Here is a 22,819-nt window from a genome sequence, read left to right as displayed (position 1 = left end):
CCATATGATAAATATTTTATTGCAAACTGCACCTTTTTTTATGATAATTGATTTGTTATTTTTAAAATGTGTCCAGGACTTCTCGTCCACCCTGTATTGTTTTATCTATACTTTTTTCCAGTAAGACTAATAAAAAAAGAGCTAGTTGCTGTTTAGAAGTTGTTTCTACGTATGTGTGTATGATATTTGTAGGTGTTTTTTTTTATTTTTAAACCAAGCACAACTCAGGTCTATCGCCATAGGCAATTTTCTACCTAGCGAGTTGTGCTGGAGCTGCAAATTTGTAGGTGCTGCAAAATGTGTCCATATGACCATGCAGCACGAGCCAAACTAAAACCTATTTGGAGGAGTGGCTCCGCCCAACAAAAATTATTCTGGCAGTTAAGTGTTTGCTTGAGCAACTTCACATTTGGACAAACATGGTCCACTGGGTGTGGTTACATTAGACATATTGGATCATTTGTGTGGGTGCCAATTCCTTCAAATAGGTTTTTGGTTCTGCATGTTCAGTATGGACCACCTAGTGATTGTGCGTCTACATAAGCTCACTTGCTCTGACCTCTGCTCGCTGTGCTTTTCCTCCCTTTCTTTTCTTACTCTCCCCACATACAACCCGGTTTCAACCACAACCGTGACTATGCAAAATCAAGAGGCAATGGTAGCTCTTTCCTGAGTCTCCATCATGAGTGAAGCCTCAGAAGTTTAGTGTTGTCTGGAGTGCATTGCTTGGCTCACAATGAAATATTTTGTGACAGCCGTAAACATGGATGGGAAATCTTGGCAAACCACTCAAGAATAACCCACATGCATCTTAAATATATAGTTACACCTAGTTGCCTCGTTATGTTAAGAGATGTGCCATACTGAAAGCACAATGTAACTGACAAATTTATCTAGTTTCTGATGTGCTAGTCAAATATTTAACATTGATTCTAACTGAAAGCGTGAATTAGCCAAATGTGCATTGAACAGGGAACTAGTATAGCTTCAAAATATTTTAGGCCAACCGTTGCTGTTTCAAGCTTTCCAAAAAAAAAAAAAAAAATTTTTTTTCCTTTTCTTTGGGATTTTAAAACAAAGAACAGTGAGATGCAGTTGCTAGAATCGGACTCTAGCTTATGGCAACACCTACTTAGATGCACTGATCCAGAGCAGAGGTGTCAAACCTTATGGAGTTATGAAATCATTGAAGGAAAAACGGTTTTGGGCCACAATACTGGACACAGCTAATCTTTGAAGAAAGCCAGAAATCTTTTTACCGAATGAGATAATTGACAAGTTACTGGAAGTCAATTGAATAAGCCCCTTCAAATAACAAACTTCTGCTGGTAGACATACACAGTGGCATGTTTTCCTCTTCTATACTGAGAGAAAACCTTCCGAAAAAACACTGGCTTATCGAGAGTCTACTGATATGAAAACTCAATAAAATGATACTCTGCAGACCAAGCAACTGTTGTAGAAGGGCTATTTTTATATTACGAGGTAGCTTTTACCATCGGGCACTGCCAAATTTATGCTTCTGTTGGTGGCTTTTCTGAATTGGAGTTGTTAGTACTATGATAAAATGCATTGATAAGTATTAATTTGTAGTAAAAAATACGAATTGATTAGTTGATTAATAAAATTCAGTTATATTTGTTCTTGCTCTGTAAAGTAGTTTTCCGCACAACACTTTGTGCACTATGTAGAAAGTAGCTTCATGACAACTTCATTAACACTTTCCAAGGATAGTGAAAATGCTGATTTTATTACACACTCTTGAGAGAAAAACACTGGTGAAAAATTTAAAAGTATATAAAAGGTGATTTTTTGAGTGAAATATAAAAAATATTGTTATGGGGGGGGGGGGGGGGATAATCGTAGCAAAGGAAATCTTTATATTGAGAGGAGTTTAACATTAGACTATAGGCAATTCCTACTAGATTTGAAAAAATATTATTGTAGCAAGATTTCAATGTATACAGTCAATGTTTGTTGTAGTAGTGACCATTCCATTACAACGACGACTAGTGTGATAAGCTCAACATACATACATCAATTTATTGATTAAAGCTAAAACATTTACACACAGGTTGTAATAGTTTCATTATTTCAAGTCAAACATTTCCCACTACATCAGGAGTACTGTTAATAATCACCTTCTGATTGACCACTAATCTGTTGAATGCCTTATTTAAGTCATTATAATCAGCTCTATTCAGGTTGAACAATAAACGTTCTTCTATTTTATTCAAGGCACCTAATGTCATGACAACCTTATCATATTTTAACATGCTGTGGACATTCATACCTGAAACGGGGAAAAAAAGAAAAATTGAGATTCAAATACGGATTGCATGCAAGTAGAAAATTTCAAGAAACATTTTTTCCCCTAAATTATTTTCAGTTTGAGTAATTTTCAGTCAAGAAATTCTTGAACATTCAAATCAATACTATTAATACAGACACAGATACTGAATCTCTTATGCTCTACTGTACAACCTCTATCCCAAGAGCCAAATGCGACCTGCCAAGAGGTTTCATTTGGCAGGCAAAAAGAGTATCAATACACACCACACAATGAATGCCTAGGCTGACTATATATCCTTCATAAAAATATGGGAAATCACCAATTATCATAAAAAATTTTAAAGTCCAAGTATAGTTGCCAATTACAGCCAAAAAAAAAAATTTCACAGGCAAGTAAAGTTGCCTCTTATAGCTAAAACAATATTACCAAAGGCATTAATTTATGTCATGAAAATAACCTAAATTCTATTTTAAGTAAGCCTAGTTGAAAATAAGAGGGAAAAAAGACATTTTATTACAAAGTTGGGACAATAAAAAATGACTGAAATGTCTTGGAAAATAACAGTTAATATGGTCACCCTACATATGAAATTTTCTGGCCCGTGGACTGAAAAGGTTGTGCACCCCTACTCAATCGATTTTAAAGGTCAAGCATGTCCATTCTATTTTTAGTCGTCATACTTTTCCCCCTTTTTATAGTGACCAAAAACTTAACTTTTGATCATTGTTTTTTCACTGACTATCGACATCAGTTATCTGAAATGAGAAAATAAAATGCTATAATAAAGTGCCTTGAGACCTAGCACATCAAATAAACTACTAACATGAAATTCTAAAAGTACGTGGACTTGCAGTTTTGCAGGGATGAAATAAGACTAAGCTAGAATAGCAGCCGTTTTGGATGTTTGGAATATGTAAGAAAATCATGGCTTTTTCAAAATACATAGTCAACGCTCGTTAAAACGACCCTCATTGTTCCATGGAAAACAGACTTTATATTGGGAGGTCGTTATATTGAAGTTTTGAGAAATTAATTATTATAATAATAATTTTAATTTTATGTAATCAGTCACTATGAAAATGTATCAAATTAGAAAATAATAAAGCATTCATAATTGCATGTATGCACTGTGTATGTGCAATTTAAGGTCCAAGGGTATCTCATCACTTATTTCACTTAGATGAATTCACTGCAATCAATTGCAAGAATTGAGGATATGGATAGAATGATATTCTTCAGATCCTTTTGCCATTCAATTTTTTTTTTGTCACAGTGCTAATTTTGTGAACAATACCAATTTATGATATGCAACCACACCTGAGAAAGAATTTTGTGTATCAGCTTACCATAATAAGGCATCAATGTGTAGTAATTTGCTTTATCTGTAGCAATTGTTATATTTCTTGGCATTACATCAATTCTAAACAACAAAGAGAAAATATTTTATATATCACACAATTTTTAAATAAAACTCGATATGAATGTAAATTTAAAAAAAAAAAATCTCAAAATAGGCTCACTCATTTAAGAATAGCACAGAGAGGCCCCATTTTCTATGTTGCACGATATCATCGATGTACTGTGAATGAAGAATTAAAAAAAACAATTTCAAGCAAACTTTAACATAAAAACATAATTTTAAGAACTTGAATTAAATTATGTTGAAAATATTATTTTCCAGTTATTAAGCTCACAATTGATTACAGTAAAATCTTGTTTATCCAGACCTTTCTGCAAACTGACGTTTGTTTCCTTAAGTATAATTTTTTCCCTACATAATGAAGAAAATCAACCAAACTGTGAAATTTTCTTGCGCATGAAAATAAAGAAAAAACTTTCCAACCGATTTGTACCCACTGTACTTACTCATTTGAGTGCTGCTTAACAAGAAAACATGTGTTGCAAATTTTCCCGGAAAAAAATACTCGTGGGCACAAATGGCTTAAACAGAAAAGATTTTCCTTGGAGTATTTAAAAGGCTTGGGTTGCAGTAGGAGGGTCATTCTAAATTGGCTTAAATTGTGTCCCCAGCAGTTCAGACTGAATATATTTGACACACAACTTTTTTTTTGTCACTTTCTATTTATATTCCAGTTTCTGAAAAGTTGCGACTCTATTTTCAATATTTTCATCATCAGATTGTTAAAAACTGCTCCAACAAATTTTCATTTGCTAAGGAAATGTCCTCCTCCTGGCTATCCCCAGCTCGTTTTTCAAATTTTAAAAAATAACATTCTATTCTAAAACAAAAATATATTATTTTTTTCAATATAAAAACAATATATATATTTTAAGGCCAGTATACTTTCATCTTTTTCATAATTTTAGATATTTTTTATCAATAGTTTATAGCCAAATGAAAATTTCCCCACTTATTACATTTGGAAAACATTGGTTCAAATCCTACAACACCAATTACCACCTATCAAAAACTTAGTATTGAGAAGATTAAGATTGTAGCCATCACTTGAACCTCCTTTTAAATCAATTAGAACCTTAAATTAATTCACAAACTAGGTTTATTGAGGAAAAAAGAGGCGAGTGTTTTTATTAAATGTTTGTTCTCCTGGCTATTCTTTTTGTGAGAAATATATAATTGAAAATTATTTTCACCTGTTATCGCTGAAAAAGCACAGGTTTTCAACGTGCTTAGTTTTTGATCAGTTTTGCAAAACATTTAAAAATTTCCTACTCCTGGCATTAAGTAACCAGAAGGAAGGTTCAGATTAAAAGTCGAGGGGGAAGTAAACAAAATCCAAATTTCTTGGTTGCAACATCAAGCTGCAGTAATGTTTCATCTTTGAGAATGCACATCGTGCTGTAGCAAAACAGCGACAAATTAGAAATCTTCAATTCCCATAAAATTGATTAAAAAGAGTGAGAAACCCAAATAAAAATATTTTTCAAAAAATAACTTTTCAGAGTATCAATGCTCGTTCAATTTGAAAATGAGAAACCAAAATAGAAGAAAACAAGTTGTGATTTTCTAGCATAAATAAGTGCTGAAATAGGCAAAATGCCTCGTCAGATTTACCTCCAACTATATTTATTCTCTCTCAACAAGGTTAAATTAAAAAAAATTTTCACCATGAATTTTTAACAAACCTCATTGCTGACTGTATTGCATTTATTAGCAAGTAAAGAAGTATCCTCATGAATTTTTTGGTTGCATTTTTTTTAATAACTTTTTTTCATTTTTTGTCTGATTTCGTGAAAATGACCTAGTAATAACATTGTGATTCATCAGAACTAATGGTAGTGATGGATCTATCTGCCCAAAAAATAGCAAAATTGTCAATTTCTGGTGCAATTTATATTCTTATAATTATATTATATAATTAGTATAGATTATACTAAACCCTCGAATAGATGAATATTCGATTGTTCGAAAATTCGGATCAACCAATGTGTAGGGTATGTCATAATTACATTGGTTAATTCAGGTTTTACTGTATAACAAACAGCAGATTCCAAGCTGAAGATTTATTACACGAAAGATTTGCATCTATGCAGCTGATAAAGTTAGTCTTAATTGAACCTAATATACATGCATAAATTATTTATGCATAATTTTAACTTGAATGTGTATCGATGAATTTAAAAATAATAAATACTTTTGTAATAAAATTACCAAAACTTTATTTAACCCTTAGAGCAGAGTGTTCTTAACCTTATTTTGCCCTTTGAGCCAATAACATGAGGTCCACCAATCCCCAGTGCCAGTAAAATGAATGTAACAAACTTTTTCAAAAAATAATTTTCAGTAGATAGAAATGTAAAAACAATGAGTTAATTGTTTTTTGGTCAAAAGCTTGTTTTCCCCTCCCCGAAATCTCTCAAAGGACCCTTGGTTAAGAACCACTGCTTTAGAAGAACAAAGGAAGAAATCTCTGGCATGTAACAAATTAAATTCCAAAGGTATACCTTTTGTTCAGCAGAAGGTATTTCCAATGAATCCACAATTATCAGATCATCCTATGAAAATAAATTTCTTTAATAGAAGACATGTGAAAATTAATTTAATTCCAGATAAATGTAAAAAAAATTAAGCTATTAACTTGCCTGAGCGAATTTACACGATAGCATCGTTGTAAGACCAAGAACTCTTTGATAATATGGCAACATGTAGAAATATGTTTTTGGACCTCGTTTACCATGTGCCTTTCCTCCTGGAATTCATAACAATTAAATTAGCATTAAGATCTGTCCAATTTTTTATATATTCTTCATAACCTTACGAGAATTTGTTCTGTGCAAAATAAAAACTATAAAGGCTAATTTGTAACATGTCTTGCCTCCTATCCATAATGGTGATCTGATGCTCCCGTGGCGAGCTCTACCAGTTCCTTTTTGTGGCCATGGTTTCCTACCACCACCAGGCATTTCTGCTCTCGAACGCTCAGTCTTGAAATCCTATAAACCCAAAGATTGATAATTCAACTCAAATGGAAAGAAGTTTTAGCTCAGAGTTTCACACAGCATCAGTGTGGTCTCATTAAAATGCAAATAAAGTTGAACCTGCTTATAACAAAGTCGAAAAAAAAACAGCAAAACTATTCGGTATAAGTGAACTTCATTACATCTGTACCAGTTTTGAAAATGATGCTTTGAAGTGAAATGAAGCATAATTTACATGCATATTAAGCATATTTCACTACTTTAAGCATTCTTAAAATAAAAATTGAATAATATATTTAGAAAAAAAGTTAAAATTTAATTTAAATCTTACATAATTCAATGAAAATATTTGTCAATCACTAATTACTGTTTTTCCCCCCAATTAATATGATTGTGCAAGGTAAATGTTTTGCACTAAAATAACTGTTGAATAATAATCATGCAAAATTTAATGTCTATTTTTTTCAGCAAGGGCCAGGTCACTATTGCACATTCTTGTCTGAATATGCAATCCGAACTCTTCAAAAAGTGCTTCCCCATCAATACGAACACTTTTTCCAAATCTCCTCTTGAACTATCTAAGAACTTTCTCTTCAATTCCTCTTTGTTCCAAATCGTTGATAATGAACTATATTGAATCAATTTTTTTTAGTAGACGTAGCTTTGTCTTCCTTTGATAGAATTATCAATTTGTATTTCCATTACATATATATACTTTTGCATTATGTGTTTGTTTGATGATTTAATTCTTAACCTGTAAATTTGATGGAAGTATTATTTTACTTTTCTTTTACATTTTCATTACTTTATTGTATTTTTATGTCTGTGGTGGTTTTCCATCTCTGTAATTGGGCTCAACCTATTGAGATAGATGTGCGGAAAATAAATAAAGAAAGAAGATATGAGGGTCACACAAACACCTCCTGTTTTTCTAATGTTGAAGTTTAGAGATGATCATGTAAATTTCATATAATCTAATTTTTTTTTCTTCAAAACAATATCATAAGACAAATAAAAATATAAGGGTAGCACTTACAATTTTGCGATACAACCTTTGCCACTTTAGATTATGATACAGTATATCCAACCTGTTAAGAAAGAGTAAGAGAGGTAAATTTTTGCACGCAGTATTAATGATGCAATGTGAGAGTATTAGGCACACAATCAATTTTAAGAATGTCATAAACTGAACAAAATTACAAGTGAGAAATTTCTATTAAAGACAAAGAGATCCTTCAAGAAGTTTATGATGAAATCATCATTCTTGCAACAGAAATTATTGAACCCAATTATTGTTATCCAAAGGTTGGTTCTATAAAAGGTCAACTTAACTCATGGTAAGCACAGTGGGAATTTCAAAAAACAGGCATCTCAAGATCTACATAAGAGCAGATTTCAGAAAAGTCTGAATTGTGTTGATTGATATAATGTTACGATGTCTATCTAGAAATCTTAGTTATTAGATGTAAGAAGGTTGAACTTGATTATGATACGATAAGAATTTTCTAAAGGCCTTTACATATACTTTTTCTTTGGAATAGTCGTGCTCTTTAACAGTAAAACAGGATGGCAGGATGTATTTGATCTTGTTAGCTATTTTGGGAATTCTGTTTATAAGTGTTTTGTAATACTAGCAAAAATTTAAAATTTTGATGTGAACTAGCGATATCTTGAAATGCGAGTGTTTTACATCACAAATTCTCCTTGATGACTAGTCTCTAAGAGGCTTTGCGTAATCACACAATTAAGCTAATAGTTATATTTCTCTCACTTTGGGAAAGGTTACCTTAACACTAGAAAGACGGATGGGGGTCTTTATGACCCTGCACACTGTTTAAGCTTGTATATCTCTGCTAAGAATAAACCGAACCACCTGAAATTGCTCGACTTTTCCTGAATTAGCATGTTCTTATTGTATACCAAAGTTTTTTTTGTTATCTTTTTTTAACAACAAAGATACGAGCGGATAATACAAAGAAAGACGGAAGGAGTCATTGTGACCCTTCCTTATATCATGGCACACTATGCAGTAAATACTACTGTCATCGTCGCAATTGATTTCTAAGTAGGTTATAATCCTTCTGAAAGTCTTTTTTTTTGCATTTGACTTTCCTTGTGACCTTTCTTTCCCTCCCATTCTTATCTGCAAGTGTCCGTCAGCAGGTGTGTAATTTTCGGTTGCTGTCAAGATTCTTTCCATACCATCTGATAAATTGTTTGCCCTCAGATGTAGAAAATTTGAGTGCCCGTGTTCATTTCAAACAGTTTAGAAATGGCGAGAAAATGTATATTTACTGAAGAAGAAATACTCCAGGAATTGCAAAGATTAGATTAGATGAGAGAAACTCTAGAAGCAGTGATGATGAAAGTGTAGAAGAGCATGAGATCTGCCCTATGCCGAAGCCGAACTGTGGAGAAGCAAGTAAAGGTTCTGATGACGAAGATTTAAATCAAAATAAAATTATTTCTCCAATGGTGCATCAGTTGCTACAGAATAGAACACCATTGAGAAATAAGAAACATAAAATCGTGAGAAATGATACCTTGTCAAAAAAAAAGACCCCAGAAACAGTTGCCTATAATAACAAAACTAAATAGGCCTATGGACTTGACATAGTGGATCAAATGGTGCGATTATACACGACCAAGACTGGAAGTCGTCGCTGGCCAATGCATGTATTTTCTAACATTTTGGATATGTCAGCGATAAATGCTTGGATTTTGTGCAAACAAGTGACAGGAAAAAAATCACCCTGAGAACTTACATATTGCAGTTATGTGAAGAACTCCATGCTGAGTATTTCAACTTGAAAACTAAATTCAAAATGTGATAATATGCAAAACACCTATTGATGGAGACAAAAACGCCAAGTGAGAAGAAACTGCACACTCAATAAAACACTTCAATCTTGTACGCAATGCAAAAAAACCAGTGTGCGGCAAACGCGCATTGAGAGAGGTGATTTGCCCAGAATGCTTTGAGTGCTAGATAAAAAAAACAAAATATATTAACAGATCAGTGGTTGCACCCTTTGTTTTTTGTGTTAAACCTCTATTTATATATTAAAAATGATATACCATGATTTGAAACATTAAGGTATCTGAACAGTGCAAAAAAACTATGGCGAGTCATTTTGACCCCATCCCGTCTTTCTAGGTATACCTTCCCGATCCATCTTTCTAGTGTTAATGAGTTTGGGGCTGAGTCCAAACATTTTTCTGGGCTCTTATTATTATAATGAAGGACAAAATTGAAAAAAAATTGCATACATGTGTATTGATGTAAACTTTCAATAGTTTAGGGCTCCTCTCCCCTGTTTGAATTTGGTGGGCTCATGCCAAATAGACCCATTCATTAAAACACAAGTAACTACTACCTGTACTACTAGGTCCATGAATCCATGAAGAACTATACAACCCCCCCCCCCCCCAACATGCTTGTTGTGTGTTAATGCAAGTGGACAAAGTGAATCCCTGCTCTTTCGCATCATTCCTAAATATATCAAGATTTCAATATAAAATGAGTGAAAAATACAATAACATAACACAAATCAACCTGTAACTTCATCTTTGAAAAGGTTTGTGCCTGGTATGACTGTTGTGGAATGAATCATTTTAGTTTCCAATATTTCTTATTGGACGGTTTGCTTTCGTATGCAAGTGTTTTGGAAATAAGCACGTTCACCAAACGAATTATGTTTGCAAACCAAAGTTTTACTGTACATTGAAAATACATTAAATACATTGGAAAGTGGAAGCATACCTTGGCATAGCTCCAAACACAGATGGATGAAGTTCAATCAGACCAAGCTTTTTTTCTTCTATCGTATTTAAGTTTGTTACCCAGGACTGACGAGGTGCCATATGTTTTATTGTATGAAGATACAGCAAGTCTTTTTGAGAAATCATATCAACCTCTTCATTTTCTGTGCATGACACGGATTCATTCACATTTTCTAATTCAAAAGGTAAATATGTATAAATCTGTTTATTTTGATAGTTGTTTCAGAAATGCAACATATTTCAGTGTGAGCCATACATAAATTTGTCGCAAGAAAAGTTTATAGTAATTCAAAAGAATCAAACTAAAACGTATGATTGAGAAATTAGATGACAGTTAAGTGAATACAGTCAAACCCTGATTTAACCACAATCAGAAGAAATCAACAATTTTATTCGTTAAATCGAGATCAAATTGATCAGGAGCAAAAACACACTCAAAACACACATAGCAAATTTTACAAGTTACTTACTTTGGAGGTTGCTGTTACAACTTATTTCTGACAGCAATTGAAAAAATATATATAAACTTGAAATAAAATCACAATGCATGAAAAAATTGTGATAGAAGTTTGTTTGATAAATAAATTTTTTTTATCAAATTCTGTTGAAATCATTATTTTTTCACTGATCGAAAAATGTTTTCTCTTTAGATGTGACCCACTATTCTTTATTTGCAAAGACAGAGCACAAAATTAAAGTAAATTTATTTTTCTACTGAAATGTAAACATGCAGACAGCACAATGTTTTATGGTATTGGTGTTACACTGATTGCTAAAACCTTCCCATGTCATTCTGAATGGCTTTACTGGCTCCTTTTTTTTCTTTTTTGTTTGTTTGTCTCTAAAGAAATGCTGATGGTCAATTCCTAGAAACAGGGCCATCATTTCAACTTTTTCCGGGGGGGGGGGCAAAGCACATGAACTCTATGTGTGTGTGTATATATATATATATCATTTTTAATGTATTTTCAAAAGCCAGGAGGGGCAACGCCTCCCCCCCCCCCATAAATGACGGGCCTGCCCAGAAAGTCAAATCCTCGGATTGTGGTTTTGAGTGATAAGAAATAAGGAAAAAAATTGGATATATTAAAAATATTCATTATATCAAGATTTTTTTTATTTTTTTATTTGTTAAATAGGAGTTTTGCCTCCATTTTTGCCAGAATTTCAGAAAACATTAATCAAATCAAGCAATTTGTTGAATCAGAGTCAAACCGTATACTTTCATATCCCGACATAATATGAAAAAAACCCAGAAATAACACATAAAGTAGTTAAAGCAAACTTAAATAAAGGGATTTAACTTACCACGAATAACTCTAAACTCATCAGTCGAATATGAACAAATCAATGAAGACAGCCGAGGAAGAATCTGAAAAATTAAACAATACAATAAATCCCTACTAATAAATTTTTCTTGTTCTTTATTTGAAAAAATCTCATATATGTTACTGCCAAAGCCCAAAATCAGCAAGTTCGTAAATTGGCCAATTTTGTTGCAAATTGACCCAGACAATGTTCGAATTCCATGCTTTGGCCTGAAGTGGCTGGAGATTTCTGGCTAAAGTTTGAAATATATGAAATGTCACACACACAAAAATAAATGGGACTTACCAAGGTACTGCTCATCTCCACTGGCTCCCTTGAGGCCAAGAGGCACTAAATAATGCATTTTTAATATTTTAAAGGGGTCTCTTGCTCAAAAAATTATGAGCATTCCAGGGAGCTACTTATATGCGAACCCTTACACACGTGCAAGCAGCAAAGAAAGTGAGTGTAACTGAGAGTTTATTCTGTTAAAAGAAAAAGCTCTAATATGACTGGTTAATTGAAGTTGTTGGGAATGGAATGATATCTTCATTTATGTTTTAATGTCTGGGTGCCATCAGTGTACACAAAAGTCATGCCACATTAGTTTTAATCATGGACATGAAAAAGTGGTAAGCAAGAGATGATTGAAAGCGAAAAGTGTGTTTCTCTGATTAAAATGAGAAATATTCTACCTATGCGATTTCAGAAGTTTAAATATTTTGGAGGGGTAAATGGCGTTCATGACAGCCTACCGGACCGTTTTACACTATCACATCAAACATTGGCCAGGGATCTTCAGCCACTTCGTGAATCGGCCGGCCAAAGACTAAATCATTTCTGCAAATCAGACATTCTGCAATCCAAAACTCTCTGCCAATTCACAGATTGGCCACACTTCAGACATTGGCAGTAACATGCATAAAACTTCATAAAGCACAACACATAATTGTTGATCATAATTCAAAACACTGATCAGTGATGAAAGTTACAAAAAAAAAGTCTAATACTTGCATACATACTTTTAAGAGTCAGATTTTCATACACTTAAAAATGTAACTTACCTGATGATTTGAATTAAAAGAAAGATGAAGAAACTGGCGCAAACTCAACATTTTTCCTTGTCTTGATCAGTGTTCAAAGATTTCAATCATGCTTATCCATGTATAACCTAGAATAAAATTAACTTAATATTAAGTTATTATTAACTCAATATTGACTTAAAATTAAGTCATCTAATAGTTAACTAACTTTTAAGTTGTCAAGTTCTCAAAAAAGTGTGGTTCAGTATATGCTCACTCGATAATTTTTGTACTAGGCCCACTGGTACATAGGTCTACTTAACTGAAAAAATAGAATCCGGCTTATTTACTTCTCAACTGAATCACCTGTTGATTAAATCAATTGACAACTTGACAGTGTGTGTAAATAGACATTAACGTCTGCATACATTTTGAAGTACTTGACAACTTAAAATTTAATTAACTAATAAATCGCTTAACACATGCAAACAAGCTTTTAGGGACACCTCTATCTAAGGGACATAAAGTTTAGTCTCATGGGTATTCTTATTATTGGGATGTTTCACCGGATGCAGATCTAGGAAGATGTCTCAAGAGGGTCAGATTGTAAGTTCGTTGGATCGTCCCGTATTTTACAGGACAGACAAATTTTTTCATGTTATTCGGCTTTTCATAGGGGCAATAAGAATGATCCCTCTCAATTTCTGGATCCATGCCTGAGCGAAGGCAGACAGCTTCAGCAGCGAATGGCAGGCATCTTCAGATTAAAATGGGGTGAATCCAGGAAAATGTGTCGGAGACGTGACCTATAGTATAGGTGTATTAGATCATCCCCCTATTTTATGGGACACATAAATTTCTCCCGTATAATTTGGCTTGTAGGAGGGGCGATCGCATTCCCCAGGATTCGCACTTGATTTCACTGTATTCAAGACTAGAGGGGTACAGATTTTTTTATTGCCACAAAATAAATTCAAACATGCCGGAGTTAAGTCAATAAAATGCTCAATTTACCCTTAGGCGTGATAAATCTTATAATTTCATTTTCAACATTAGATTTCACGGAAAAGGATGCCACTTTATTAAAGACCCCACTAAACATTATTAATTCATTGTTATGACTGGGGCCCCAAAACACAGTATGTGGGGAGGAGGGAAGACCTTCTATTGAAACGAATTCCATCAAAAAGCACGACAAAAAAATTAGGAAACCTCAAAGAAATCTAATATGAAATAATTGTGCTCAAACTATATATGGGGAGCTAAGCATTAAATCTTATTCATCAATTTAAAAATCTTCATTGGATATTGGATATTTTCTTTTTTACTACGTGAATAGGTTTCTTTTTCATCTTCAGAAAAATTTTTAAAACTCTTTCACCAAATTTTTCTTTCCGATAGAAATAAACACAAATTGAATGTGGTAGTTACCGAGTTTGTTTACAAGCAAAATAAGTCCATCGGGAACTTTTACGCAACTATATGCTATTATCCCTGCGATATGGCAGCGCTATCTATCAAATAAAATTAAAACTGTAATGTCGCTGATAGGGGGCCATTCAAGTATTACGTAAGCAGATTTTCAGCCATTTTCGAGCCCCTCCTCCCATTGTCAGCAAAAGTAAGCAAAACACTGACCCCCCCCCCCCCTTGTCAGAAACTTAGAATATTTCATATCTTCGATAAGGGGTGGTTGATGACGTAAGCAACCTTCAAACCCCCCCCTCCCCCCTTGTCATAAAAAATCAGCAAATCCGAAACCCCCCCCCCCCCCGATGCTGACGTAATACTTGAACCCTAGACAGGTGAACCTTTCGCAGACGTTACAGCTTAATTTGCATCTGATAGATGACGACACCATACTGCATCCAATAAGCAGACAAGGTGATATATTCTATACCTGACCATATTTAATGTGAAAAGATACGGGAGTATCAGTGATTTTTGTTTTAAAAAACTGCCAAAAAAGCATGAAATTGCCATTCATGACTAGGGTGACCATACGTCCCGTATTTCCCGGGACAGTCCCGGTATTTTCTCTTTTTTTGGCCGTCCCGACTTTTTGGCAAAAGTGTCCCGGTTTTTCCCGTATTTCACACGACACCTACCTGAATTTTTATTCTTTACTGAAGTCGAAGATTGAGATTATTTTTCAACTCATAAATTATTTTATGATAGTTACAACTATATATGGGATATTAATCTCCCACATTTGCTTTGGTAAACGTTTTTTTTTTCGTGGAATACATTTTAATCCACTGCAATTTGCAGTAATGCATCATTTCCCGCCATTGTGAGTTTTTCGTAATTTCAACAATATTTGGCAACTTTGTTTGGTTTTGGCATTGTATTTGGTGATAATTGGCGATGTCCCGTATTTTCCCGTATTTGGAATCCCGATGTCCCGTATTTCTCTCGAGGAAATATGGTCAGCCTATTCATGACTGATATTGCTACGAAATCAGTGAAAAATAAAAGGTTACTGCAAAAGATTAATATTTGTATTTATGATAACATAATTTATGAATTTTGAGAATACGGATTATTTGATCATGTAATTAAAATTTATCACTATATTTTCCAAATTTTCTATTATTAAACAGCAAAAAAAAGTAAGAAGTTGGAAATATGCCGGTCGTATGGTCATTAAAATCATAAATTTTTTTCGGTTTCTGTTTGTTATGTCATAGCCGTCTATTATTCGCGAAAAATTGTAAACAAAGTCTCAAATTTGTAGGTGGAGTCACGTCAAAAAAAAAAGTGTAAAATACTCATATTGAACTTGAAACTTTTGTTGAAGATTGGAAAGAGTTATGAGTGATGGAAACTCGGCTAGTTATTTTATTTACAACCAATACAAGATCGGGGTTTGAGATTTTTTTTGCCACGTATGACGACCTCTAACATCGATCTTGATTATTTCACATTGAAACCTTAAGGGGGAAAATTTGTGGAGCTTTATTTATAGTTGGACTTATTATCGCACATAATGAATGTGATCGATTTCCCGAGGAAGTTTTCTTCTCTCCGAACGGAGATTTTTTACGATCGAGACGATGACGAGATCTCCGATATCGATCCGAGTACTCTGTCAGAGCTTTGCGCCACCAAGTTGGTGTCCAATCATTCAATCATCCCGGAGAAAAGAGCTCTGCCTCAGCCAATACAACAAATCCTATGGGATTCCGCCGTCAGACACAACCGTGATTTGGCGATCCGTCGACTCATGACTACTTGGAAGGACTCCACTGTTCATTTGCGGCCGCCGCTGGCTTTCGATACTTGGCGTCTATTTTGCTGGGCGAACAACGATATTCTCGACCAAATATCAAAACAGCAGAGTATAGTCCTTACCGTAATCGACTGCGTTATGAATTCGCTGCAAATGCACTTGGACATTCACGAGACCATCCAGTGTATAGATCTGAGGGAGTTGCCTGTTACTGATACGGTTATCTTGAAGATATGCAACAATATTAAAACTTTGTGCAGGTTGCAGAAACTTCCGAAACACTGCAGTAGCCGAACCAAAGAAGATAGGTATAAAGTGAGAAAATGTTCGTGTTATAGCACAAGCAAAGTCGTCATACGCTTAAATTGCATAATCAAGAAAAGCAAGATGATGATGGTCCTCTGTGAAGCGTGGGTCGCCGGTAAGAATGGATCCTCGCCCGTAGAACTGGAAATATCATCGCTACGTATCATGCCGGAAGCATTTTGCGAGCCTGCTCTTGGATGTCTGAGTGTTTTGGATCCAAACTTCATTGAAGTTTTTAATTGTTCATTTTGTCACCTGCCGAATGTGTCCCATTTTGCACTCTATAATCACTTGAAGTCTTTTCAGAATTTGAAAACTCTAGACTTAACTTACATTGCTCTGGACAGTGTGAGAAACCCAGAAATAATCGCTGTCCTGGCAGAAGTGCTGCAAACTTTAACCCGCTTGGAACAGTTACACCTAAGCTTTAGTCGAATCACTGGATGCCTGCAAATGCTTCTTGCTAAAGTTAACCAGCTGAAACATCTAGGGATCTATTGCTGTTTCCTCGGGAAATCAGACTTCCTTTTCTTGAGCCAGTCGCATCACGCTACAGCTCTGAGAAACTTGGAAATAAGTGGAAATGGTTTGACTCTGGAATGGTAAAACAACTGCTGGGAACAGCTATAATTAGTATAATTCCTTTTGGAAATTTTATCCTTTGGTAAGAAATATGTCCGAAAGCATGGCGAGAAGTCGCCAAGAGTGAAACAGAGTCATACTTTTGGGTGTCTCTCTTGTAGAAGAAAAAATTGCCAATGCATCGCCAAAAAGGGATAACACTATGGCTGTTAAAACAATAAAAAGCAAACATAAAAAACAATAACATTCTCAGACTAAATAGTGGATCCAGATGAAAAATAAAATATTCTAGACCAGATGTATGAGATTGAAAATAATAAAAACTAGGGCTCGCACACATAAACAACCATCCCTCCTTATATACAGGGTGCCCTGTAAGTGCTGATGCCACCTTTATCTCATCAACCGTTCATCACAGATTTATGATTCCATTTTAAAGAAAAATGCTCAAAATGTGTTCAAAAATCACCCTGTACCAGTTTTGAAAATGTAGTGTGTCACGAAATGGAAAATCTAAATTTTTACATGGTCCCCATCCTCTAACTTCCAATGTCGCCCTGTCACTTTTGAGCCCAACTAAAAAACTTAAGTTTTTAAGTGCAATATTCGCTGAGATATTCAAGTTCAAAAATTAGAGAAAAGTTTAAGTAGAAAAATGTAAATGAGTTTAGTTTTTGCTATTCTTTCTCAACATTTCTCCAATTTTTGAATTCAAATACCTCAGTGGAAATTGTGCTTAAAAGCATGGTTTTTTTTGTGTTCAGAAAAAAATGGCAACAATTTTATAATTCAAAGTTAGAGGACAAGGGGACTGTATAAAAAATTTTCATTTTGTTACACACTGTATTTTCACTCTCAAAACTGGTACAGGGTAGTTTTTAAACACATTTTAAGTATTTTTTTAAATTGGAATCATACCTTTACGACAAACGGTTTATGAGATAAAGGCATTAGCACTTACAGGACACCATCTATAAATATTCTTTGGAATATAAGTATAAAGCTGTACTCTCTTTTAAATAATACAATAGTCACAGCAAAAAAACTCTCTGGGTTGAATAAAACACAATTTTTTTTGGGATATAACCGCCAGTATACAAAAAATTACTTAAAATAGAAATGAAATATGTACAACCTAAGAGAATCCATATGTAATCCTGAGAACAAATTCCAAGTGACATACTCGAAAACTGTATGTATGATATAATGTATAACAAGCAAAAAAATAAGCTCTGAAAATGTGTGTGTGTGCTAACGAACTCGAATTCAAATGCTGCAGTAAATCCTTTTATATATATATATATAAGCCTAATTGATAGTGAACCACTAAAGGTGGTGTCACCTTCAGACAATAACCAATAGCAAAAAAGGAAATAGTAACCCACAAGCAGAAGGAATAATAATAATAGCAGCAAAAAAACAAAACACCAAAGGAAGAAAAATGGACGATCATCATCAACCAGGAAGAAAAGCATCGACAGGCTAGAAAGGAAATTGCCAAAAGAAAAGTTGCCAGCGAAATAAGGGAATATACTATAGCCATTCCTATTGTTGTTGATTGAGGGAGATAATAATATAGCTGAACCTTGTTACAACAATACTTGATATTACAATAAATCTCTCTGCAACGATATTTTTTGAAAATCTTCTTTGGAATTACCTATATAGTCCTCCTCTCAACATACTGATATCCTTTACTACATCCTATACACAAAGAGTTAATCAGGTGAATAGTCTGGATGGGACACAGGATTCATACCATTTTTTGTAAACAATTGGTGCACTGTGAAGGATATGTGAAACAGAACATTGTCATGATGCAAAAACCAGTCTCTCACAAATCAGATTTTTTTTCTTTGCATACTGTTGTGCAATCTTCTTAGCAACTAGTTTGTAAAAAACATCCATACACTTAAGTTTTACCCACAGTAGCATCCCTGTAAGCTGTTTCCAACATCTTAACATTTTCTGCTGTTTTTTCCCGAGCAGGAAGCAAAACTTCGTAGCCCAGCACTGTTCATATAAGTCTGCTGTGACCGAAAATGAGGAACAGGCTAAATAGCTTCCATAGAAAAAATTCACGACTGCGAATCACAACCTTTCAGAGCAACACCACTGGGCACATTGACTCAAGAGGAGTGGGTTTTACACTTACCTAGTGGGAGTGTATCATCATGCTCTGCTTACCGTAAAGCGATTCCAGTCATTTTGAGTACTCCCCTCCCCCGTACAAACAGGAAAGTAGTTTCAACATAAAAATACTGTTTTGCCATTTTCAACTTTTGGAATACACATCTGCCCGCTGTCTTCAACACATTTCGAACGTAACCTGAATTTTTTTTTTCAAAAATCAGATTTTAAAATAACTTGGCCATTAATGGGGTAAACACAAGATTTACAGAAACTGATTGTTTTGTGGAGATGTTATTTTTTTGGAAAGAAAATGTGCCTCTGTGGCTCTATATATACTTCAAGGAAGATATCTGCTTCTATAGCATAGTGGCAGTGCACTCATTCAAAATGCCAGAGGGCGTGGGTTTGTGTTCTCATAGAGGCGAGTTCTTCTTTCAAAAAAATAAAAATAATACTCAGCATCTCTACATAACTGCCAATTTTTTTCTGTGTATCTTATATTAAAGTAAACGTTTAAACAAATTAATACATTCTAAACTTTTCACTGATAAATATATATAAATATGATGATTAAACAAGATGAAGTTTAATGATTAAATGTATTTTTCTTTCTTACAGCTTGAAAGCTCTGTTGACAGCCTGCGAAAACCTGGCGGTTCTTGAAATGGAATCCTGCAGATTTTCTGGAAATCAGTCAAGCGTTTCAGAGATTTTCGAATCACTTTCTCAATTAAAGAATCTCAGGTATATCTAAATAACTTTATAGATTGAACATTATTAGGCTTTTGCAACTATAGTTTCTCCATGATGGAAATTTTTGTACTGTTCGATTGTTGGGAACGAGTGAAAAAACTCAGCTTTTAGCCCATATTAATGGTGAAGATGTTCAATAGACAGTGCTCAAATGATGATTTTGTCATTCTCTTGATCACTATTTGCTGAATGTGCTTGACACTCGTGCAAGTGAAATGTAGAGTTATCTCAATAATTCATGAAAGTGAAACACTCCAAAATCTTCCCACACAGCTTTACAGATATTTTCAATATTAACTTCTTAGAGAAATGATACAGCACATTCAAACGAAAATTTCTTTTCAAACAATACCCCAATGATCCACAAGGGATGTTTAGGCTCTAGCAATCTATCAAACTGTTGATTTATTAAAGTGATGTCTGGTGAAAATCTAATTGACTATCGGGACAAGTGCCAATCGTAATGAAAAAACTACTGAGTCTTATTTGGGAGTGTTCTGATAATCCAAAAAAAAGTTGCTGTTCAAACACACAAGTTTGTTTTTATTCACAAGAATGAATAAAAACGTCGGGCTACCATCAAAAGTGCTTTAAATCACACTGATTTTTTTTTCATCATCAATTAGATCCATTAATCCATTATCCAAGGTACCAGATCAACACAAGAACTGCAACAAATTCCTTAACCACCGCATTCCTGGTGAAGTTCTTTATGATGTTCACATTCACAGTGCATTTTGTTTTTATCACTCGTAGAGGGCACTGTTTGGTTTGGAATGCTTAAAATATGCCCTTTTGATTTTCTATAGCAACTTAGATCAATCATTTGCAAATACATGTGATGACAGTTTTCTAACTTCGAGGCATGAATAAGAGCTGGTTTCCCCTTTTGAAAACGTCTGTAGAGAACAGGCAGACCTTCAACATAATACTTACTATCTGCCATTTTCACTTCAAAATATGGAAGTCAGATGTCAGCACCAGTATAACATGAAACATGCATAACTCTGACAATATAAATACATTAGGGCCACCAATTTGTTATAAATTCCTCTGAAGAGTGTTCATGGGATGCATCTCTAGTTAAGTAGTAGTTTTATATTCTGAAGAGGCAAGCACGTCATTTTTAAGCACTGAGCCAGCCAAACATATCTGATATAGACAACAGCTATTCACAAACATTTCCTTATGCTATCTACTACTGGGAAACATTGAGGATGAACTTAACGATTGGCCCTTCATCCTGAAAAACTCTCATTCTATTAACAATGGCAGCAATAACCTGCTAGTAACCAATAAATTACTTTTTCAAGTGCATGTTTGTGAAAAACAAAAGTGTGTGCTATAAAATTTGTAAGTAGTGTTACACCCCAAAGCAGAATGTGCCGAAATCTGTGGCGTACGTCGCAGAACAATTACTGCTACTGCAGAACAATTTGGAAGAATTTTAAGAAAAAGTGCAAAAAACACTATTACATGTATGGGGATTTTTACCGCAGAACATTTCCAGTCAGCCAAGGGCTCGTCGCAGAACAGTACGAAACATTCTGCTTTGGGGGTGTTGTATGTAAAAATATTTTATATTATCACGCAATTTCATGTTTTGATTAAATTACAGGTACTTAAACATTGCTCATTTCGAAGGTATCCACATAGAGCAAATTTTGTCGGAAGCAAATACTATCAGTCTCATGTTGAACTTGAAGTGCTTGAAGGTTTCGCATCCTGACTGCAGAAATGGTTGTTTTTTGTTCCCAAAGCATTCACCCAATATTGAAAAGGATTACACAGAAAAGTTGAGGACTGCATTACAGCAATATGGCTTTGATGCATCTAGATCTGTCAAAGTTATTGTTTGATTATTATTAGTATTCCCCATTATTATATTTTATCTATTTGCAAAGCTTAGCAAAAACCAAATGTCTTTCAAACATTATTTTTCATTATTTCATTTGGACTGTTCAAGTGAGACTATAATCTAAGTCTCTCGATCATGATGAGTGTTTGCTTTGAAACAGCGTTCTTCAACTTTTTCACACCTAGTAACCGGTGGAAATATGAGAAATATTTCACAACCAGCTGGCAGCTAAGACAGTATCATAAACCAATGTACATAGCAGTTAATTTATATATTAAATCTTATTATATAAAATTACAATTTTTAGTGAATGCAACATCTGCCGCCTCTTTGTTAGAAAAATCAATGTACAGGGCTGCAGCATTGTTTCTGAGAGATGAAGTCCATCGTTAATATCTATTTGATTTCTTTGATTTTATTACAGACATAGCTGAAAAAATCTATATACAGTAGGAAAATTGAAAGGCATCCCACTTGGCTCACAACGCTGTAGCATTCCAGTTATTCAGTGGTTGTCCAGTCATTCCAGTGGAAATTCCTATGGGCATACAAAAATGGGGGTTCTCTCCTCTATGCCATTATCTAAAGCGTAGAATATTTTTGTAAAAAATTTAAATATTGAAAAACCTTAAAATTCTATTTTGATCAATTTTAGCGCAGTTAAAATGCAACATCTGCTGCTCAAACAATGCTCTTTGAAGGTTAGTTACCAAGTTTTTTCCCTGAAAAAGACTCCCTATGCTCCCACCCACCAGTGTACCTCAACCAAAAGTATGTCCTGCATGCACCCCTGCATGGATCAACGGTTGAAGAATGCTGCTTTAAAAGGTTTTTAATGTTTTCTAGTGAAAATATACACTGAAGAGCCAAAACAACTGGTTCACCTGCCTAATATCGTGTAGAGCCCCCGCAAGCCCGCAGAAGTGCCGCAACACAACGTGGCATGGACTCGACTAATGTCTGAAGTAGTGCTGGAGGTAATTGACACCATGAATCCTGCAGGGCTGTCCATAAATCCGTAGGAGTAAGAGTGGGGGGTGGAGATCTCTTCTGAACAGCACGTTGCAAGGCACCCCAGATATGTTCAATAATGTTCATGTCTGAGGATTTTGGTGGCCAGCGGAAGTGTCTAAAGTCAGAAGAGTGTTCCT

General features: G+C 34.5%; 2 protein-coding genes across 4 annotated transcripts; one reads left to right on the top strand and one right to left on the bottom strand.

Moving 5' to 3' along the window:
• Positions 1-2,018: 2,018 nt before the first annotated feature.
• On the bottom strand, positions 2,019-14,337 carry mRpL4 (mitochondrial ribosomal protein L4). 3 transcript variants are annotated; one of them, XM_089236344.1, is made up of 11 exons: positions 14,236-14,337; positions 12,847-12,953; positions 11,783-11,846; positions 10,455-10,647; positions 7,728-7,779; positions 6,589-6,706; positions 6,356-6,462; positions 6,218-6,268; positions 3,814-3,872; positions 3,640-3,713; positions 2,019-2,293 (listed from the first exon to the last, which is right to left on the bottom strand). In XM_089236344.1, exons 2-11 carry the CDS (start codon positions 12,895-12,897, stop codon positions 2,100-2,102), a joined length of 963 nt encoding a protein of 320 aa, XP_089092470.1. In that variant the 5' UTR covers positions 12,898-12,953; positions 14,236-14,337; the 3' UTR covers positions 2,019-2,099. The 3 variants fall into 3 exon arrangements, with proteins under 3 accessions (XP_089092470.1, XP_089092472.1, XP_089092471.1); XM_089236346.1 differs by having other exon boundaries at positions 14,133-14,256; XM_089236345.1 differs by having other exon boundaries at positions 13,819-14,248.
• A 1,159-nt stretch (positions 14,338-15,496) lies between these two features.
• Positions 15,497-22,533, top strand: LOC149083171 (leucine-rich repeat-containing protein 14-like). Its single transcript, XM_089236341.1, has 3 exons — positions 15,497-16,944; positions 19,676-19,801; positions 21,429-22,533. Exons 1-3 carry the CDS (start codon positions 15,794-15,796, stop codon positions 21,667-21,669), a joined length of 1,518 nt encoding a protein of 505 aa, XP_089092467.1. The 5' UTR covers positions 15,497-15,793; the 3' UTR covers positions 21,670-22,533.
• Positions 22,534-22,819: the final 286 nt, after the last annotated feature.

The sequence above is a fragment of the Pholcus phalangioides genome, unplaced genomic scaffold (genome assembly GCF_987345545.1).
Source record: "Pholcus phalangioides strain wild (caught in Gottingen) unplaced genomic scaffold, Ppha-v1.0 ptg000009l_1, whole genome shotgun sequence".
Classification (NCBI taxonomy): domain Eukaryota; kingdom Metazoa; phylum Arthropoda; class Arachnida; order Araneae; family Pholcidae; genus Pholcus; species Pholcus phalangioides.
The sequence above is the reverse complement of the archived record's forward strand: the minus strand, read 5'-3'. Positions and strand labels throughout refer to the sequence as shown.

What these genes read in the sequence shown, in the direction of transcription:
- mRpL4 (XM_089236344.1), bottom strand. Translation starts at nt 12,897, where the DNA reads ATGTTGAGTTTGCGCCAGTTTCTTCATCTTTCTTTTAATTCAAATCAT. An exon ending in CTTTTAATTCAAATCATCAG is followed by an intron (nt 11,847 to 12,846) that starts GTAAGTTACATT and finishes TTAATTTTTCAG; the next exon opens with ATTCTTCCTCGGCTGTCTTC. An exon ending in TGAGTTTAGAGTTATTCGTG is followed by an intron (nt 10,648 to 11,782) that starts GTAAGTTAAATC and finishes CTTTTGAATTAG; the next exon opens with AAAATGTGAATGAATCCGTG.
- LOC149083171 (XM_089236341.1), top strand. Translation starts at nt 15,794, where the DNA reads ATGAATGTGATCGATTTCCCGAGGAAGTTTTCTTCTCTCCGAACGGAG. An exon ending in AATGGTTTGACTCTGGAATG is followed by an intron (nt 16,945 to 19,675) that starts GTAAAACAACTG and finishes TCTTTCTTACAG; the next exon opens with CTTGAAAGCTCTGTTGACAG. An exon ending in TCTCAATTAAAGAATCTCAG is followed by an intron (nt 19,802 to 21,428) that starts GTATATCTAAAT and finishes ATTAAATTACAG; the next exon opens with GTACTTAAACATTGCTCATT.